Raw genomic sequence first — 20719 nt, 5'->3', positions numbered from 1 at the left:
TGGAAACGGAGTCTCAGTATGTCGCCCTCAGCAGAGTGCGGTGGTATCACAACTCACAGCAACCTCCAACTCTTGGGCTTTAGCAATTCTCTTGCCTCAGCCTCCCAAGTAGATGAGACTACAGGCACCCGTCACAACACCCAGCTGTTTTTTGGCTGTAGTTGTCATTGTTGTTTGGCAGGCCCGAGCTGGGTTCAAACGCACCAGCTCCTGTGTATGTGACTGGCGCCCTAGCTGCTGAGCTACAGGCGCCGAGCTGAACATTAACTCTTGTCCAGCTGTGGCTCCTGTCCACTTCCATGGGAACTGGGACTAATTAAGAGTCCTTCGGTGCAGATTTGTATTCGAGTAAGCTAAACTTACTATGACCTGTAACAAGAATTTTGTGGAAGTGGATTTTAAAGGATGTTAATTAAGCACAAACAGTGAAAACATAAATGTTTCTCTTGCACCATTTCTTTGATGGCTGGCTAGAATTTCAAAGAATGGTTTGTGCTGCTTGATATCTGATGTTACAGAATCATTTCTTCTTTATGTGAAAAGTCAGACTTTCATTCTCTGGGTGTAAAAAGCTTTCTAGATAGCCATTTGGAGAAATATCTTTTGAACCATTCACGATGAATGAGTATGTTATTCTTCTGGTGCGTTTTTTCTACACAGTAGATTTACTGAAAACCTCTTCTCACTCTGGACCTTGGGGTGGGGACATTTTAGGTATACTGTAAAAGTGAAGGCTAAGAGAAGTTAAAGAAAGCTTTTATGTTTTTACGCATGCTGGAAACAATTACTCAAAAAAAGAAAAGGATTTAATATCGGGAATTGTCATGGCCCACACAACCCATGAAATAGTGGTTTTTCAAAAAGGCCTTAATCATTCTATGAGAGCAAGTGCCCGTGAGCTCCCCACCCAGTGCCTGTCTCTTCTACACTTGTGGCAAACTCAGCTGCTGACCCTTTCTGATCTTGCTATGCAACTGAAATAGCAGTCCTAGGCTGAGGATGCAGTTCCCGGGGCTTCTTTTGAGATTATTTGGAAAAAATAAGGAAAATCACCCACTGATGGAAGTTGGTGCTCCTGGGGGGAGGAGGAAGGAGTGTCTCCCATGTCTTCCTGAGGATGCCTTTCCCCTTTCTCTGAGGGCTTCTGTGAGTACACACAAGTGACTTTCCCTAGGGGGCATTGCTGGGGATGCAGAGAAAGGGCAGGTGACTAGCCCTCCCCTCCCAGGAAGCCAGGTCTGATCGGCTGTTTTAGAGGTAGCCCTGCCAAGGCCTTGGTCTGTCAGTGATTATAATGCCTGGCTTGGGGATGCGGGTTCCAGAGGAAAAAAATTGTCCTCACCAGTGATGTTTCCTAAGTTGCTTTTTATCCATGGTTGAATGTATAACTAAAGCTGTAACAGATGCGATCAACCCGGACATCTCACTCTCTATACAGTCTCTTCTGCCTCTCTCTCTCTCAAACCTCAGAGTCAGAGTTGAAGGGAGGTAGACAGTGAGAAAAAATTACCAGAAAAACGAGGAGAGTTATGGAAGCCTTAGTTTCATAGGCACTAATGTAACAAACATCCTCAGAATTTTTCTGAAATTCTTTTTCTCTCAAATGTGACTCCTTCAAATCACTTGTATGCTTCTGAAATCCATAGAGGCATTTGGAATCATTTATCCTCAGGCATTCTATTAAATTACGAGCCCAATGAAAATCGTAAATTAGCATTTGAGAGAAATCCTCAAATGATGCTACCCAGGTATGTGTGCTTGTATCACAGAAAAGAACTTCTCCTTTGTTAGCTTTCAAACAAGTTAGAGAGCCTCAACTTTGCCTGCCTGCCCTGCACTATCCCCTAGGGCCCCCAATACACGCCTGTGAGCCTTTTATTAGCACTGATTGCTTAGGAAGTATTTACAGGAGCCGTGGAATTTTTGAAGAGTTTTGGGTTTATCACTAATATTACTTACTATTCCTATTGTACCTTGGAGGTAGTGGTTGTAAATTTGCAAAATAGATGCAATTGCTCTGCCGTACAAGTGATGATAACACAAGGTTGAAGCGTGTATTTCAGGCCATTCAGTCGTTTGGTGAGCCTTAGGGTCTGAGATTGTCAGATATTTGCCTCAATTCACTATTTGCCTGTCATTTAAAAAGCAGTAAGACGCCCCGATTGATGTCTATCTGGAGTGCCATTTAAAGCTGTTGCAAGCTCCCTGAAACGAAGTGTGGGGTTTTAAAGTAGTCACCCTAACTCTTCCAACTATACTTAACACAAAGTTATTCTTAGAAAAATATAATAAACCTGTTTTTTGAAATGTATGTGTTCCTGACTGGCCTTCTCCATCCTACCTTGCAGGATTAGTGGACCTAAAAATAATTGGCAGTCTTAAGCCCTCCAGAGCTATATTTTGGCAAGGTTTTGCAAAATGCTAACTAGCTGCATTTCTCCTACTGATTGGTAGGTGATCTCAAATCATACATCTGCATAATGACTGTAATTTATGTGCTTTATTATTAAGGCTTGGGTCAAATGACTTCAGGCTTTCAATGTGTATAGCACATCATATGTAGTAATTTCACTCCCTTTTGGAAGGGGGGAGGATGGATTAATGTATACGTTCCCCCACCCCCCTGGGATTATTAAAAACCTTCAGAGATTTTCTTTCTTTGTTCCCTTGAAGCAGAGCATTGTATGTTCCTCATGGGGTTCTTAGGTACCATGTGGAGGGCTGGAGTAATACAGCAACCTGCATTTAGCTCACTTTGTGGCTATGTGGATTTCGATCTAAGAAACGAACAGAAACTATATTGGTAATAATGCTTTGGACCCACAGCAAGAAATTGTTTTACTTTCAGAACAATAAAAATTAGAGAAGGGGTAAAGTAGCAATTGAGGGATTAAGAGAATTGCCTCAGCAAATAATAGCTTAATGTAGCTCCTCAATATTAGAATTACATCAAGTATTTATATTTTTTGAAAGCATGATGAAAGTTTTCCCCCCTGGCCACATGTATTTATCCCTTTAACTTTGAAAGTCAAGACTTGCTTTTTTTAAAAAAAAAAATACACTTTATATCACTAGAAGAGTTAGATTTATGAAAGTTGAGAAGATAGCATAGAGAATTTCTTATATCCTGCTCCCAGAGTCCCCTGTTATTAACTAGGGTGGCACATTTGTCACAAGTTGATGAACCAATATGGATGCATTATTAGTAACTGAAGTCTATTTTGATATATATAATTTATGTTACAAATAATTCATCCATGCAGATCATTCTGGGAGGCAGAAATTTGTGAACTTTTTTTTTATCTTCTCAGAAAGAAACTGCTTACCTTTTAGCTGTCACCCACACTTTCCTCCCCTCCCCTCCCCACCCCAGTCACAGGCAGCCTCTATCTACTTTGTCTCCAGATGTACTTAGGTTGGACATTTTATATAAATGGAATCATATGACATGGACTTTTGTAAAAGGCTCCTTGCATTATACTTAGCCGTGCTTTTAAAATTTACCCATGTTAAAACATACAGCAGGAGTTCATTCCTTCTAACTGCAGAGTAATATTCTGTCATGTAGGCACAGTATATCAGATTTTGGTCATCCATTCATCTGTTGATAGATATTTGGCCATTGTGAATAATACTGCTTTGAACATTGGCATTGAAGTATTTGTATGATCTCTCTTAGTTTTTTCCCTAATATCTTTATTCTCTTCTAGGATCCTATCCAGGCCACCATATTATGTTTCCAGCATCACGTCTCCTTAAGCTCCCACAGCATTACTTTTTTTTTTGATGGCCCTTTAAATGTCATGGTTGATGGCTTAGCTGCCATCAGTTCATGATCACATATGCATGCCATTCAGCTTCTATTTGGAATGCTCTATTTCCAAATCTTTCTGGAAAAGAGAAGGTGCTGAGAGAAGGCCCTTCTCCCTCACCTAGTATGTGTGCTCAGAGACGTCTCTTCATCCAGAACTTAAGTAGCTGATCTCAGAGTGTGATACATGTCACTCATTTCTTTCTTTATGTTGTAATTGCACCATTTTATATTTTCATAATGCTTCCTTGTTCACAGAGGGCTTTTTAGGTTCCAGTGGGTAAATGACTTTCCCAAGAGCCTCCTGTGAATCATGTAGAGCTGGGCTTCGAACCCATACTCCTGACTCCCAGATCAGATCCCTCCCCCTACCAGGCATCCTCAAACTACAGCCCGTGGGCTGCATGGCCCACCGAGGACGTTTATCCAGCCTGCCAGGTGTTTTTGCCACCACTGCCTGTCCTGCTTAGCAGCCAACTTGTCACGGGGCCCGTAGTCCAGCCCTCCAACAGTCTGAGGGACAGTGAACCTGCCCCCTGTTTAAAAAGTTTGAGGACCCCTGCCCTAGACTACCACTAGGCCTGTAGAATGAAAGATCCAACTAGTGTTGTATGTTTGGAGCCTTTTAAATTCACTGTATAAAAACCCTTTCTAAAGAGCCAAGTTTTCTTCATGACCTAAGTGAGATTTCTTCAATAAAGGCCAATGCAAAATCCAAGTCTCTGAGATTGGCAGTTTATTTAGTATTTTCCAGCCTACCCTTCTCAAATATTCCTCACTGCAGTCCTTACCCTTAGGATGCAGTTTGTGTCTCTTTTGTTTACAAGCGTTATTTGGTTGCTTTATTGGTAAAAATCCGTTCAGGTATCTGCCTTCAAACTCACACTGGTGCAGGCAAACTGAGTTGCCTGCCGGTGTCTCACAGTGGTCTCCAACTGTTTTTCTCCGTTTAGGACCCTGGGGGAAGAATCACTAGAGGTTTACTTTGTCTCCTGCAGGTACAGAAAGAAAGCTAACACCTTAGTGGTAACTGTAAACCCCGAAAAAAGTATAAGAATCAGAGAGACCTATTTGGGGGCATTTAGTTGGATTTCAAAATGAATTTTCTGAGACAGATGTAGAAAATAGTTAGATAGAGTTGAAAATAGTTAAGTGAGTAGTCAATAAGCTGAGGGCTGGCTCGAGAACCTACCATTTATAACTTTTTGTATGGGAAGCTGTTTTGAGCAACTGGAAATAAATGGACGTTAGCTATACTCCCATGTGTACATCAGAGGCAGCGTTTGGTGAGAGGAGTAAATGAGATAAAGCAAAAAAGCACAGTTCCACAGATTGTTCACCCCAGAGCATAGTTAAATGATGGAATAGATTCCTCATATTCAACGCCTACTTCTTTAACCATTGATTGGAAGTCCTTAAAAAAAAAAGACAAGAACCAATACACACAGCATTGAGAGTAATTATTGTGATTGTCTTTGTTCAGCTTTGAAAACTAAGGCATTGATATTAAGACTAAAGAGAAATTACATAGAGCGAGTGTGATTGAAAAAAGTTTGGCTCTTTCGAGTGATTTTTTTGTTTTTAATGCCATAGAGTTAAGCTTTAAAAGCATGCTTCATTGAATCCTGTCCAAGCCTCCTAGGACAGGGCCGGGGGACCTTTTTTCTATTGAAGGCCACTGACCCACAAAGAAAAAAACTAATCAAGGGCCATGTACAAAAAGCAACTTAATTTAGGTGCTTCCTTAGAAAACCATAAAGCATTCAATTCACCTGCTTTTTAAATTAAGAACAAGGAACTCTCAACAAGTACAACAAATAAAAAAAGCCCTTCAGTTTCATGTTATGCACAGTTAAAGAAGTGGGCTGGGGTAAAGCAGAATTATATGGGTAGAGTAAAAAGCAGAAATGAGGCAGGAGGGTTTGAAAGGACTAGAAGAAGAACACAGAGAAGAAGATATATATCAAGGGTCATGGAAGCAGGAGATGGATTTAGGGAAACAGGAGACAAAGGACAGTTTACAGAGCATAACCTACTGTTCACTGAGCTACTAGTGGGTTAACTGGTCAGCTGCTATTCCCACATCTTCTGTAGTTAGAATATTGAAGCCTTCCTAGCAATAATTCTTAATGAAGGGCATGTGTCAGGATCACCTGGGGCCCTTTTTAAAAAGTGCACATATCCAGTGCTACCCCCACAGTGGCTGTCTACCTGTCCCGTGTTGATTTAATCGTCCCTATTTTCAGCTCTCTCAGCCTAAAGGAAAAATTGTGTCATCTGTCTTAAATGAGATGTATGTGGGATCGCCAGGTTTAGAAAAGAGATCTCCAGAAAGAAAAGGTATTTCTCATTCAGACACAGCCTTTTGGAAGCGGTCTCAAACACATAAAACAGAATGGCTTTCAAGTAATATGTATGCCCTGGCTTTCGAAAAAAACCATTTTTGGTACCTAAAGTAGAAGTTTTCAAATTAAAAAAAAAAAATGAGCTGCTGGAATTCTCAGAGATTCTCAGAGAATATAGAACTATAATCCATCTTCACATATACCAAGACTCTTGCCCATTTTCTTCCCTCTACTTCTCAGCCCTGACTGGCTGAATCCCCAATAGTCCAAGTATGTCTCCGGGTTTATTCACGAGTGTGTCTTGGACTGTGTGTGTATGTCAGGGCTTTTGGCAAGAATGTGAAATTACATTTTTAAGGAATGCTTTTTAGAAATGGAGACAGGATAAGTGGTGCATTCAGGTCAGTGTGGCCCAGAGTAACATGTTGGTTGGAGTGGGAACTTTGGGCTGAGGGGAAGATGACTGTGCCAGACATATTAGCCAAGTGTTTATCCTATTGTCGTCCGATATCCAAGGCAAGCCTTTTTCACCACCAGAAAAGTCTTCCTGGAGAGATCTCCTAACATGAAACTTCACTATTTTCTTTTCTTTTTTATTAGATGGTACCAAAACAAAGATGTACTCCAGCGTTCAAGTATAAGCAGGTCTCCATAAGGCCCTGCTGAGGGCCCCTGGTGGATACAAGACAGTGGAGTACCTGGCCATGCTGGGCCTTTTATATGCCAGTATAAGTGAGGCCATCTGCTTTAAGCAGGTTACCAGTAGAACTTTTTATTGCTGCTACCCATTTTTGAAGGCAGTATCCTTGCTTATTATAAATTTCTTGCAGGCAAATTTAAACCCCTCAACACCTAGCACGTTCTTCAATGGAGAAAATGATTCTTTCCTTAGACTCTTAGTATTTTCTTGCTTCAGAGTGCACACACATGCATTGAGGGTGGAGAAAAAGGATGCTTGTCCTTGAACTTAGAAGCCCATTCTGATAGGATCCAGTAAGTGACCCGTTATTAACGTGTGAACTCTGTAAAGATTAGGTGAACACAGTTTATTTTCTAAACTCCTAAGTTGTTTTGCCTTGGAAATGTACGCATACATAACACAGTAGAATCTTTACGGAGGTTTGAAAAACAGCCTATTAAGAATTTTAGCTTGTGACAATCTGTTAAAACGATTAGCTCCCTTATTGTGAAGAAACTCACTTAAATAGCCTTGTGAGTTAAGTTCTCATTCTGAGCACTCCAATTCATTTTCCATGGAGGGAACAAGTGTGATGTGTATAATTTAATAGAGCCGTAGCACTGTACCATTTGGGGCCCTTCATATTGTGTTAAGACTATAATGGCAGAAACCTTCCACCCCATGACTAGGACACAACTGAATCTCTCTCTGTTAATTATGTGTCCCAGTACCAAAGGCCTGCTGTGAACTTGTTAAGCCAGTGAAGAGAGAGTTTTGTTTTTAGTTGTAACAAAGGTGTTTCCATAAAACTGACCCTTAGCAATCCTACTCTCACTAATGAGATCTCAGATATTCTGCAACTTCACAGCTCTAATAGACTCTAAGACACAGTTTTTTAATCTCCTTTTTTTATTCAGTTGGTAGAATTATCTGTTGACTGTTTTCAGAAATGTCTAAGGAAACTTTTAGCAGTTTTTGGATGAAGAAGTTATTTGAAGACTGTTGCCCTTTCTCTCTTCCTTACAAAGTCTTTTAGTGCTGCATACCCCCTTTTTCTTGGTAATATCACCCTCCCTATTTTTTAATTGCCAGGAAGCAAGGAAGATCAAGAACATATATGATTATGTAATTATTTGCATATGTGCTGTTGACAATCCAGTGTTAGTCAAATAAGTTAGTCAAAAAAATTGCCAACTCAGTTTTAAATTTCTGAAATACTGTCACACCCCAAAGCTACTTTAGTATCTAAGTTAGGTAAAGGTTTATTTCCTGTGAGTACACAGCCAATAAGCAGCAACGGCCAGCTTATGGCCCATTTCATTACCCATGATTAGTGTTGTTAGAAAGATCTGCTTTTCATTCCCCAGCCCTTCGTCTATTGGACACACTGACCATTGATGGGTTCATATGTCTTCAATATATTCATTCCTGAGTTCCTGTGATCTTGATTCTTTTCAGACTCCTTTCGTCTTACATGGAACATGGGCAGCAATAACAGAAGGAACAGTGAAAGCAAATCCTTGTAAACACGTATACAAAAATCATACCATGCTAATTAATATTGGAGCCACTAAAGTGCTAGTACCTAGTATATAGTTTATTTTTGAGTGGCACCACATCTCTTAGTGATAACGGGGAAAGGAGGATTCTGTCCTCAAACCACAGTTTTTGTTCTGTGACAGAAGAAAAAATTGGGGGGACTCCAGGGCTTATAGAGAGAACCCTGCTAAACTGTCACTTTCAGACTGCAAGCAGAATGCAATCAGTGTAAGGGAGGGAGATAATTCATGGATTGGACTACTGTAGAGTGTTGTCTTTGACATTGCCCTTGATTCTTAGGGCCTCCCTGTATAAAGATTATATTTATTGGAAGCCGTTAGTCTATCCTGGGATGAGTGACTGCACCACATAGAATTACAGGGTAGATGCAGTTTCTGACATCTGCCCAGAACACAACTGGATAGAAATTGTAATTTATCATAGACTCAGATTATCCAGCATGAACTCATATATTGTTTCTACTTTGCTGACAACCCCTTGAAATGTAGGAATTCCTTTGTTTTGCCACAGTATAACTATTGCACATATATTTGCTCAGTTTTTGGTCGCTGTCACATATTTTATATAAATCATTCTTCATTAAGGATAATCTCTCTTGGAGCATAAATTCCCCATTCTGGATAAAAGTATGTCTCATTTGCATGACTTGTACAGTATTTAGCATAGACTCTTCGGGAATTTATAAAAAAGACTAGTTGATACTGAATGCTGCTTCATTTGTTGGCCTCACCATTTTCCCGTGGTTTATCCATACCCCCCCGATTAGAAACTTACTTTGCCTTTTAGAAGAGCCTGTATTATATTATTTTTTCAAGAAGGGAATACATTTTCTTTTTGGCTTCATGAAACTTATTAGATACATATGATTCCTGAGCCTCTTGCCGGAGCCTCGCAGACTGAAATGAAGCAGATGAAGTGCACGACATCACGCCCTGCCCTCTTGGACTTAATGAATGATAATGGAGTGACTACTTTGCTTTTTATCTTCCAGGTGATCATTTGAAGATCTGTCCCCAGGGTTATACCTGCTGCTCTCAAGAGATGGAGGAAAAGTACAGCCTGCAAAGTAAAGATGATTTCAAAAGTGTGGTCAGCGAACAATGCAATAATTTGCAAGCTGTCTTTGATTCCCGGTACAAGAAGTTTGATGGTATGTTATTCAAGTCACATTAAATAGTTGACAGTTACGGTTGTACAGTAAGTTTTTCAGGCCTTCTCTTTTCCCATATTGCTTAAGTTTTCTCCCAAGATGTTCTTTTCCCTTGATGGATACCAGGGGCAAATTCACCCTGCAGGTTTAGTACTAGAATCCTTCCGGGTGCATTAGAATCTGTATGGTAGGCATTATGGAAGTATGGTCACAAGAAGCCAAAAAAAAAAAAATAGATTAGTTTAATTTAAATGCTTTCATTAATTTTCTTGGGTGAACACAGAACAGTGTTGTTGATGCAAGTTCCTTACAAAAAAAGGCTTCTTAATAAAAAGCAGGCGTCTGAAAACTGTCCTAGTCAAAATAACAAAAGAGGTTTTGCAGATGTTGGACTTCAAATTAAATTTCAAAATGGATCCCCAAAGACAACTAGAATTCCTAGAACACAGACAGGCTGAAAACTCAGGTTTTGAGCATCCGATGCAGAAGTAGCCGCTAAACCATACTCTTCATTGAACTGGGCTCCATCCTCAGCCTCATTTTAGCCTGGGCTCTGGTGTAGTCTTTTCATGTAAAAGCCACAACAGAACCCATTCTAATCCACCTGTGCCAGGCGTGGCTTCTCACACACACACTTTCTTTTAATTGTGAAGAAACGGCCAATGTGAGCCAAATGAGAGGCACTTCAGTCCTATCTGAAGCAATGTTACAGATAACAGACTTTAAGAAAAATAGAATGTGGTGTCCAATACACCTCAGGATTCTTTTCTCTGGTGCTGTACACTCAGTTTGAAGATTGTTATGAAGTAGATTTCGTTTTAATAGGAATGGTTTCCTTTGTGCCTGTTTTAAAGGCCATTCTAATTACATAGTACCTTTGAAGCATGCTTTTCTTGACATTATGTGTGGTGAAGAAGTACAAGGCAAATTTTCTAGATATGAAATGTCTTTGAGTATTTCTGCAAAGGGCTTGTTACCATGGTGAGAAGTTAGACTAAATTAGATTTGATATAGATGATAAGGCAGTCCCCAGCTAAAGAACAGGTTGTATTTCAAATGCTGGCTTTGAGATTTATTATTTCAAACTTAACAACCAATTTAATAAAGTATGTTAGTTAGGTTCTTAGGCTAGATCATGAATTATATTTAATCTATAACATAGTTGAACTAAAGCACTATGTAATATATAATTGATCCCTACCCATTTCCTCAAACACTCTACATGCAAAATTGTATCTTGATTCTGTTCCCTTTTCTTGGATGAATGGGAATAATTTATATATCTGTATGTCCTTTTCATTACCCCATACCCCACTACACATATGCTGTCACTGTTAAGACTATTTACCAGTATATTAATACCGTGTGAAAAATGAGTGTTACTGGCAGAATACATCATTGGACCACCTGTCTATCTTGATCACTAAATTATTATTATTGAAAAGAATTGTACTTTTTTGACTATGGCATTTCTCATTGAAGATAATAACCTAAGCATGTTTTCACTTTGGGGAGAAAACTTAACAAAGATGATTAGATGGTCATCTTTGAAAACTGAAGATGCTGATATCTAAAAATTAGCACTTCAGGGCTTCATAATGGACTTTAGAAAGAAAACAAAATTCCTGCTCTTTAGAAATGGCTCTTCTGCTAAGTTCCGAGGCTATCTCCTCCAAGTCACCCCACTTGTTAGACTTGTCTCTCTTCCTGGCGTGGAGCCCACAGTCATTGCCTCTGGGCCTACTCATCTTTTCCCCTTTTTGTTCCCCATGGTTTTATAGCACCACTCCTGTGATTCCAATGTGTAGGATTTTTTTGTTTGTTTGTTTAAAAAAGCCATACAGAGAAACTTTATCAGTAAGTGTTAACATATGTTTTTTAAAAAGGACAGAAAAACAGTTTCTCTTGCCTTTCCCTACTAGGCTTCACATTCAATAAATATGTTGACTCTGTACTTTAATCAGTTTCAAAACTTATCAGGAAAAAAGATTATGAAACTCCAGTTTCTTTCTTAAGACTTCACATGAAAACATGGCATGGGCAATAAAGTTAGTGAGCATAGATTAATGTTTTTTGAAGAAGTAGTAGTGGAATGGGTTTATTTTGGAGATCAGAGCGGAGCTAGACTATTTTGCACATTTTCTCCAAATTAGGTCATCTGAAATGATGAAATAATTTTATGTGGTAAAATCTCAGTTGACTAGTACCCAGCAGACCATGAATCTTCTGGTGGGTGCTGCATTGATTCGCTTTTAAGATGGTCATCTAGGCTCTTCCAACACTTTTCAAGGCCTGATAACCTAGGGATGTTGAGGAGGTAACTGCTGGACGGGGGATCTTGACTCTGAGCAATTCAAGGGCAAGGGTAGGTGCTTTGATTAAAGAATTGCCCAAACTATTGTAAAAGCCAAACCCCTGGGTCTTTGATGTGAATGGAAGAGAGGAAATTGGGCAGGGTAACAGGATGAACCTCAAGGTAGAACAGCAAGGTTGTACAAGGACAACTGGGGACACAAGTGAGGAAAGAGCAAAAGAACTCATGGAAACATTCTGGGTCGACCAACTTTAGAGGAGCACTTTTGTCATCTCTAGTTTTCAGAGTAAATTCAGAGTGGTTACTCTGACCTCAGGCAACTTCCTCTGTCATCAAAACTTGACTGTGTCTATTAGATACTGATTCTAAAGCAGGAACAATTACTTTTTTAAATAAATACACTTTTCACTAAAAGTTTTCAATAAAAATAACCGTTTGGGGCTTGTAGGGTATTATTAACCTTCTGTTACCAGAAATCATCATATTATCCCATCTTTCCGTCATTCAGATTGTGATTGTCAAGAGTTTAGTGTAAGGTCTGGCATTTGGGGGGAGTCATCATATTTGCATGATGAATCCCTTCTCTGGTTCTCTTATCCGCGAGGTCCTTTTTTGTTGTACACTTCTAATTTTCTGTTGTTTGCATATCTCAAGAGACTATAGAAAGTAAATCAGTTTTTATCTTTTTAAACTTTTTATTTTTTGAGACTGTCTTGCTTTCTCTGTTGCCTGGGCTAGAAGGCAGTGGCCTCATAATAGCTCACTGAAGCCTCGAACTCCTGGGCTCAAATAATCTTGCTTCGGCCTCCCAAGTAGCTGGGATTATAGACCTGTGCCACCATGCCTAGCTAATTTCAATTTTTTTTTGTAGGGACAGGATCTCCCTCAAGCTGGACTCAAGAATCCTCCTGCCTTGGCCTGTCAAGGTGTTAGGGTATTAGGATTATACGTGCAAGACACTTTGCCCACCCTAGTTTTTAAGTCATAAAGTATGTTCAAGTGCGCGCACACGTTTTCAGGCCTGAATGAAGTAGAGAATACTTTCTTTGGCAGCTTCTCCCCCTCCAGCTAAATTCTTGTTTCCCATATTTCAGATGTATCCCTCTGAGTTTCAGGACTCACCTCTGTATTTTTCTATACTGTAAGTTTTTATAGCCACTGTTTATCTTAGGATATTCAGTACCAGAAATCCTTACATCCTAAACTGGAGACAGAGCCAGAGCATAATAGTGACAGAGCTAGCTGCTCCCCCTCTTGGCCAGTTCTGGGAATTGTTGTGGTAGTACAACTGCTAATTAACATAGCTGAGTCAGTTGTCTCATGAATATGCTAATCACGTTCTCAGTTCAGAGGAGTTGGGAAAAATGGTTTGGCAAAGGGAATAGAAATAGTAAAAGTGGGGCATAATCCATGTTTGGGGACTGTGGCATAAAGATTCCCCCCCTAAAATGTCTGGCATTTTGTGTGTTGATTTTAAAAGAAGCCCAGTTAAGAACCCAAGTGAGGTAAATTGATTAGAGCTGCCAGGTTAAATATATTTCTGAATTACATAGTAAAAATGATGTAACAGCTATGAAGTACTATTACTGCTGAACAACTCACTGTAGCAAACAGTTCGCTAGATATTTTGCAGGTTAAAAGAAATCTTAAGGAAATAAAGATGTTGTCTCATGCGAGTCTATTGGGAAAACTCCTTTAATTTGTGATTTTATGAGCAAATTTAGCAGCCTTGAATGGGAAGCAGAACACACTGAATTGTCACCCTGGTTGTGCAGTGAACTTACTGTGACATGGGGCAATTAACTGGGTCTCAGTTTTCCCATCCATAAAATGAGGGGGTTGAACTAGATCTCTAAAAACCCTTTGAATTCTAAAAATTCTGCGAGAATCTTTTAAGCATGTGACTAGAGCAGCTGCTTTACTGAAAGGTCTTACAAGATGTTAATTAGCCATCTGTATAGTACCCTCTATTTTCCCCCTATCATTTCTTAACTCTCAGCTACTTTCACTAGGTCTTTGAAAACCCTCCCAGGAGCCTGAAGCTTGTTAACTTGAATAATAGTAGAAATTTGCTGAATTAGCTGAAAACGCCACATAAAAGAAATAATTGTCTGTCCCGTGTATCTACATGGGCCAAGTGTAAATCAGAGCAGCTACTCTTCCCTTCAGCCTTCAAGCCCCCTTGTTTTCTATCATTTCCCAGAGGCTGGACAGGAAGCGCTCTTCAGACTTAGGCAAATCTGTGTTTTAATCCCAGACTGAAAATTTTCCATACTCATGTTGACCATTACTTACTTAAGCCAGTAGAAAAACCAGTTTGGAACCTCAGTGAGTTGATGGTGTGGAGATGAGAGGAAATACCCCTTTCCCCCAAGATTTGCTGAGAGATCAACTAAAAATTAAGACAGATTAATAAGAGGAAGAGGTTTGTTTAGTATGCACATGGGGAGAATCACAGTGGTTACCCAGTATCCCAATGGGATCCAGATATTTTTGCACTTTACGTTTAGAGGGCATGGGGTGGATAAGGAATATAGGTAATTCTGTTATACACAATAAATGTTTGCTTGGGAGGTTGAATAAATGGGGGAAACAGATTGCCCTGTAAATGATTCTCTTTGGAAATTAACCTGACAGACAAAAACTATGTTTAAAATCATTTGTTCCCTCTCTGGTTGCATTTTTTTTTGAGACAGAGTCTCACTATGTTGCCCTTAGTAGAGTGCTGTGGTGTCACAACTCACAGCAACCTCAAATTCTTGGGCTTAAACGATTCTCTTGCCTCAGCCTCCCTAGTATCTGGGACTACAGGTGCCGCCACAACAGCCTGGCTATTTTTTGGTTGCAGTTGTCATTGTTTTTAGCAGGCCCGAGTGGGGTTTGAACCCACCAGCCCTGGTGTATGTGGCCAGAGCCCTAACCACTGAACTATGGGCGGGGAGCCTGGTTGCATTCTTGATTTTCTTTCCTGCAATATATATAGTGAGATAACAGGAAAGGGAAGGGAAGTCAATAGTTCTTTTGATGAGTTCATTTTGTTATATGGATGGAGGCAAAGCTCCTTGCAAAGGCCTATTGATCTCTAAGGGCCTTTAATTCAGAATTATCTACCAAGGAATCATATTATCGGGTGAAATTTCCTGAGCTCTTTCAAAGGTATTAGAATTCACAGACCCATGAAAGTATGAACTCAGAGGAAGTGAGCTGTCCACTTACCTTAAAAGACAAATATGTCCAACTAAACTTCGCAGCCATCAGCTAAGCCGAACTTTCTGGAATTTTTATGACCCCTGATCTTAACTATTTCTTAACTATGTGGATTTATTATTATCTTGCACAGCCATGCTTAACTTTCTAAAGACCTCCTGGGAGATTTTTAGGTTGAAATAAGTCTAAAACATCCTCAAAGTAAGAATGCCATAGAAATATTTAGCGTATGTACAACATATATTTGCTCTTAATCCTTGCCTCCGATTTCATTTATTAAGACTTTTAAAAATTTCCATTGCTTTTTAAAACATCTGCTACAGTGTAGTGGGCAACCTTTTACAGGCTAAGTAGCCACAAAAATACAGAGAAAGATGGGAGGACTTCTATCCTTCCTGCAAGCGCAGTGTTCCTTCTGGTTCACGGACATGGTCTTTGATTTAGTTGGAAAGCACTGCCACTCCTTTCCTTTACAATTCTATTTTCTTTTCCTTCCGTGTGAAAGAGACTAAAAAGCTGGGTACTTTTGCTTATTCTTTTATAATCTCTTTGTGAAACTTGACTGCCAGCTAACTGTAATCAAATCAAGAGCTCAGACAAAACACTTACATTTCTCTATTGACAAAGGTTTTCTGCCTTTTGAGTTGTTATCTGAAGTGTGACCAATTGTTGCTCTAGCATTGGCTATCTCATTGGACTGAAAATGCTGTGGAGCTTCTACAGAGCCCAAAGCCCTTTTGCTGTGGGCCTCTAATACTAGCTTAGACTTCTTGAGAAGGCGTGACATCTGCGAGAAGCAGTGATCTGTTTGGAGGTGAGTAAATGCATAGAAGAGCTTCAGCTGAACTTCTATATTGACTCTGCTTCTTTGCACTTCGGAGTTTGAAATCTGTTCATCATTGCCACACCCCACTTTTAGGTGTCTGTCTGTCCAGGCAAAGGAAAGTGCTTATTTGATCTAGCACTGACTCCAGCTGATTGGCTGAGAGAATTCTTGAGACAGGCAGGCTTCGGGCCTTTCTTATCCATCTCCATCACCCTGTCTCTTAAAAGAATTAACTGAGCAATGGAAACTCCTGTAATACATATAACTCAGACAGCAAGGGTGGTCCATGGGCATACCTTTTCTGGAGGTCAATTTGGCAAGTGTATTGGAAGTTTTGAATAGCAGGCCAGGTATGGTGGCTCACACCTGTAATCCCAGCACTCTGGGAGGCTGAGGTAGGCAGATCGTCTGAGCTCAGGGGTTCAAGACCAGCCTGAGTTAAAGCAAGACCCCCATCTCTAAAAATAGCCAGGCATTGTGGCAGGCGCCTGTACTCCCAGCTACTCAGGAGATTGAAACAAGAGAATCACTTTACGGGTGGCACCTGTGGATCAAAAGAGTGGGATACCGGCCCCATATGCCGGAGGCGGCAGGTTCAAACCCAGCCCCAGCCAAAAAAAAGAGAATCACTTTAGCCCAAGAGTTTGAGGTTGCTATAAGCTATGACACCATAGCTCTCTTCCAAGGGTTAGAAACTGAAAATCTGTCTCAAACAAAAAACAAGTTTTGAATAGCAGACCATATCAGTAATAACTGAGTATAATTTATGACTTTCTGGTACACCATGCCTTAGCAGGCACTCTTGAGGAATGACATTGTGCCATGAGAGAGCGCTGTGTCATGATAATAGACTTCACTTAAAAAAAAAAAAGAGGAGATAGCCGTAAACCTCAGTTTGTCAATAAAATGCTTGCTGCTTTTTTTCCCTTAAATTTGTAGGTGCTGCTTTTTTTTTTTTAAACAGAGCCTCAAACTGTTGCCCTGGGTAGAGTGCTGTGGCATCATAGCTCACAGCAACCTCCAATTCCTAGGCTCAGCAATTCTCCTGTCTCTGCCTCCCAAGTAGCTGGGACTACAGGCACCTGCCATAAAGCCTGGCTATTTTTGTTGTTGTTGTTGTTGCAGCTGTCATTGTTGTTTTAGCGGGTCCGGGCTGGATTCAAACCCGCCAGGTCAGGTGTATGTGGCTGGCACCTTAACCGCTTGAGCCACAGGCGCTGAGCCTGGCAGGTGCTTATTTTAGCTATTTTTCACTGACTACTTGATCTCGGATGAAAGAATAGATGGGTGTACCTCTTTAGTTTTCTAATAGTTTGGAAAATATGATTTGTAGCATTTACAAGGAAGCTTGTTTCTTCGAGAATTTTGTTGATGTGGCTCAGCACCTATAGCTCAAGTGGCTAAGGCACCAGCCACATACACCAGAGCTGGCAGGTTCGAATCCAGACTGGGCCTGCCAAACAACAATGATAACTACAACCAAAAAATAGCCAGGCATTGTGGCAGGCACCTGTAGTCCCAGTTACTTGGGAGGCTGAGGCAAGCAAATTACTTAAGCCCAAGAGTTGGAGGTTGCTGTGAGCTGTGATGCCACGACATTCTATCCAGGGTGATAGCTTGAGGCTGTGTCTCAGGGAAAAAAAAAATTGTTGGTATGATAACTTAATGTTTGCCTGTCACACCTGAACTGTCAATTCAGCATTTATAGTAAAGAGGAAATTAATCCATATATGTAAAAGGCAGCATCCTAATAATGTAAATATATATGGCACTAATTTATAACGCCAAGCAAATGGATTGACTAGAAAGGGGTTCTGATCTCTTAGGCGTGGGTTAATTCTAGAATGTATTCTAGGTCATTAATCAATAGCCAGTCAGTTGTTTATAAAGAAGTAACTAATGGCATTTAATAGCAGAACTTGAGGCCCTTTGACCTGTTTTAAGAATTTTAAGTGTCTACTTGATGCAAGAGAAGTCACTAGGGATAGAAGTTTAAGAAGTACATGATGTTCTTCCCTTTTTTAAAAGACAGGCTATTTACATAGAAAACTTTTATATGAAAAAGCTTTGCCTTTTCACTCAAGTTTTTTCCATATTAAATTGGTACTGCTTACATTAAGAAGAAGTAAATTTTAGAGCTAGAAAGTACATACAGTCCCCTAACTCATTCTTTGTACTGAGTGGACTCTGGGAACAAAGATGGTATGCAAATGAAATTCGCATCGGGAGCATTGACCTGCTAATTCTCAATTTTTATATGTGTGTGATATGTCTGGCATTCTCTCTCTTAAGGTAGCGTAAGCTCTCTTTTTAAGGTTGAGATTTCTTCATTCCCTGTTTTTCACTCAGGATTCACTCCCACCCTCATAGATGTCTGGGACATCTCACAACCTTGCAACTAGAGCCATTAAGCATTTTCCCTTTAGATAAACAGCTTCCACTTTTATAAGGCCGTGGATCTTCTTAGCATACCTCCAGCAGCTTTGGCTTGATTTATGTTCCCCTGGATAAGTGATTTTCAACCACTGTGCTGTGGCACACTGGTGTGCCATGAGAGGATCTTAGATGTGCTGCTAAAAGTTTTCAAGATAATTTATAAAATTATTTTCAAAAGGAGTTCAAAGCACAGTAAGTATATTCTCTTTTTTTCACTCTTTGTTTTTTGGTCTACATAATTTAAGTGTGTCGGGGAAGTTTAACTATAGTTTCAAGTGTGCCATGAGACAAAAAAGGTTGAAAGGGTAGCTCAGCGCCCATAGCTCAGTGAGTAGGGTGCTGACCACATAGACCAAGGCTGGAAGGTTTGAGTCTGGCCTAGGCCTGCTAAACAACAATGACAACTACAACCAAAAAATAGCCAGGCATTGTGGTGGGCACCTGTACTCCCAGCTACTAGGGAGGCTGAGGCAAGAGAATCGCTTAAGCCTAAGAGGTTGAGGTTGCTGTGAGCTGTGACGCCACAGCACTCTACTCAGGATGACATAATGAGACTCTGTCTCAAAAAAAAAAAAAAAGGTTGAAAGGCTGAGCACTGTGGCTCACATATGTAATCTAGCACTTTGGGACTAAGAACAGACATATTGCTTGAGCTCAGGAGTTCAAGACCAGCCTCAGCAAGACCCCATCTCTACTAAAAATAGAAAAAACTAGCCAGGCATTGTGGTGAATGCCTATAGTCCCAGCTACTCAGGAAGGTGAGGCATGGGATCACTCAAGCCAAAGAGTTTGAGGTTGCTGTGAGCTATGGCACTCTACCCAGGGCCATAGAGTAAGACTCTTTTTTTTTTTTTTTTTCCTAGAGACAGAGTCTCACTTTTTCGCCCTCGGTAGAGTGCAGCGGAGTCGCTCCAGCAACCTCCAACTCCTGGGCTTAGGCGATCCTCTTGCCTCAGCCTCCCAAGTAGCTGGGACTACAGGCGCCCGCCACAACGCCCGGCAAGACTCTTTAAAAAAAAAAAAAAGTTGAAAACCTGCCTTTGATGGATTATGTTTGACTTATTTTTGACTCTACAGGAAAGATAAAAATCAGTCTTAAAGACTTTTTAAATGCGGGGGGGGGGGGCGGGAAGGCACCTGTAATCCTGGCACTTCAGAAGGCTGAGGTAGGTGGATTGCCTGAGCTGAGAAATTCAAGACCAGCCTGAGCACGAGTGAGAACCCAACTGTGTCTCTAAAAATAGCCAGGCGTTGTGGTGGGTACCCGTAGTCCCAGCTACTAGGGAGGCTGAGGCAAGAGAATCGCTTAAGCCCAAGAGTTGGAAGTTGCTATGAGCTGTGATGCCATGGCACTCTACCAAGGGTGGCAAAGTGAGACTCTGTCTCAAAAAAAAACCAAAAGACTTTTAAAATGATATATATTAAAGAAACTAAGGGCGACAGTACTGTCCCCTCACAGGTCACTAATAGTTTCCATTTATCGAGCATCTACTTTGTGGCAGGCATTATCCTTATGAAATGAGTGATTAATGGTCCCATTTTATGGATGAGCAGCAAAGGCTCAGAGAGGTTAGGCCTTTTGCCCAACCAAGGTCATAAAAGATTCACAGCATGTACAGTGTTAATTTCCATCCCTGTGTAAAGTGACCATTGATGACATCAAAGCATAGTAGCTGCTGGATCCTTAGAACAGCTTCAGTAGAACCTAAGTAAATTGACCACCCATCCAAGGGACTGCAGTCAACTGGGGTTCAGCACACGGAGGTGGTCACCTTAAACTAGGCCTGCTGTACTGATATGTACATGTGGTGAATGTCCAGTCTATGAAAATTAGGTCAACTTAAACAGGTATCAATATAGGGAGGTAGTCAACTATGGAGGCTTTATTGTTTTAAGTACTTAAGTCCCCAAACCAAAAATTGAAGGGGGAATAAACTCTGACCACAGACACCAGATTTCAAATGTTTATAAACCACCTCCTCTCTGACTTCCTTTCAGACACTAATAACTTATAACAGACTTTCTACCAGGCATGGTACCTCACACCTAGCACTTTGGGAGACTAAAGTGGGAAAATTGCTTGAAGCCAGAAGTTTGAGGTCAGCCTGAGTAAGAGCTAGACCCCATGTCTATAAGAAAAAGAATTAAGGGGCGGCGCTTATGGCTCAGTGAGCAGGGCGCCAGTCCCATATACCAAGGGTGGTGAGTTCAAATCCAGCCCCTGCCAAACTGCAACAACAAAATAACCGGGCATTGTGGCAGGCACCTGTAGTCCCAGCTCCTTGGGAGGCTGAAGCAGGAGACTCTCTTGAGCCCAGGAGTTGGAGGTTGCTGTGAGCTGTGATGCCACAGCACTCTACCCAGGGGGATAGCTTGAGGCTCTGTCTCAAA

General features: G+C 40.7%; 1 protein-coding gene across 1 annotated transcript in view; it reads left to right on the top strand.

The window, feature by feature from the left end:
• GPC4 (glypican 4) overlaps positions 1 to 20719 on the top strand; it is a 130018-nt gene that overhangs the window by 75733 nt on the left and 33566 nt on the right. Inside the window, exon 2 of the mRNA XM_003796957.3 lies at positions 9387 to 9545. Within this exon, the coding sequence (XP_003797005.1) occupies positions 9387 to 9545 (159 nt within the window). The remainder of the gene's footprint in view (positions 1 to 9386; positions 9546 to 20719) is intronic.

The sequence above is a fragment of the Otolemur garnettii genome, unplaced genomic scaffold (genome assembly GCF_000181295.1).
Source record: "Otolemur garnettii isolate 467f Iridium unplaced genomic scaffold, OtoGar3 scaffold00109, whole genome shotgun sequence".
Classification (NCBI taxonomy): domain Eukaryota; kingdom Metazoa; phylum Chordata; class Mammalia; order Primates; family Galagidae; genus Otolemur; species Otolemur garnettii.
This window is presented reverse-complemented; position numbering and strand designations above follow the sequence as displayed.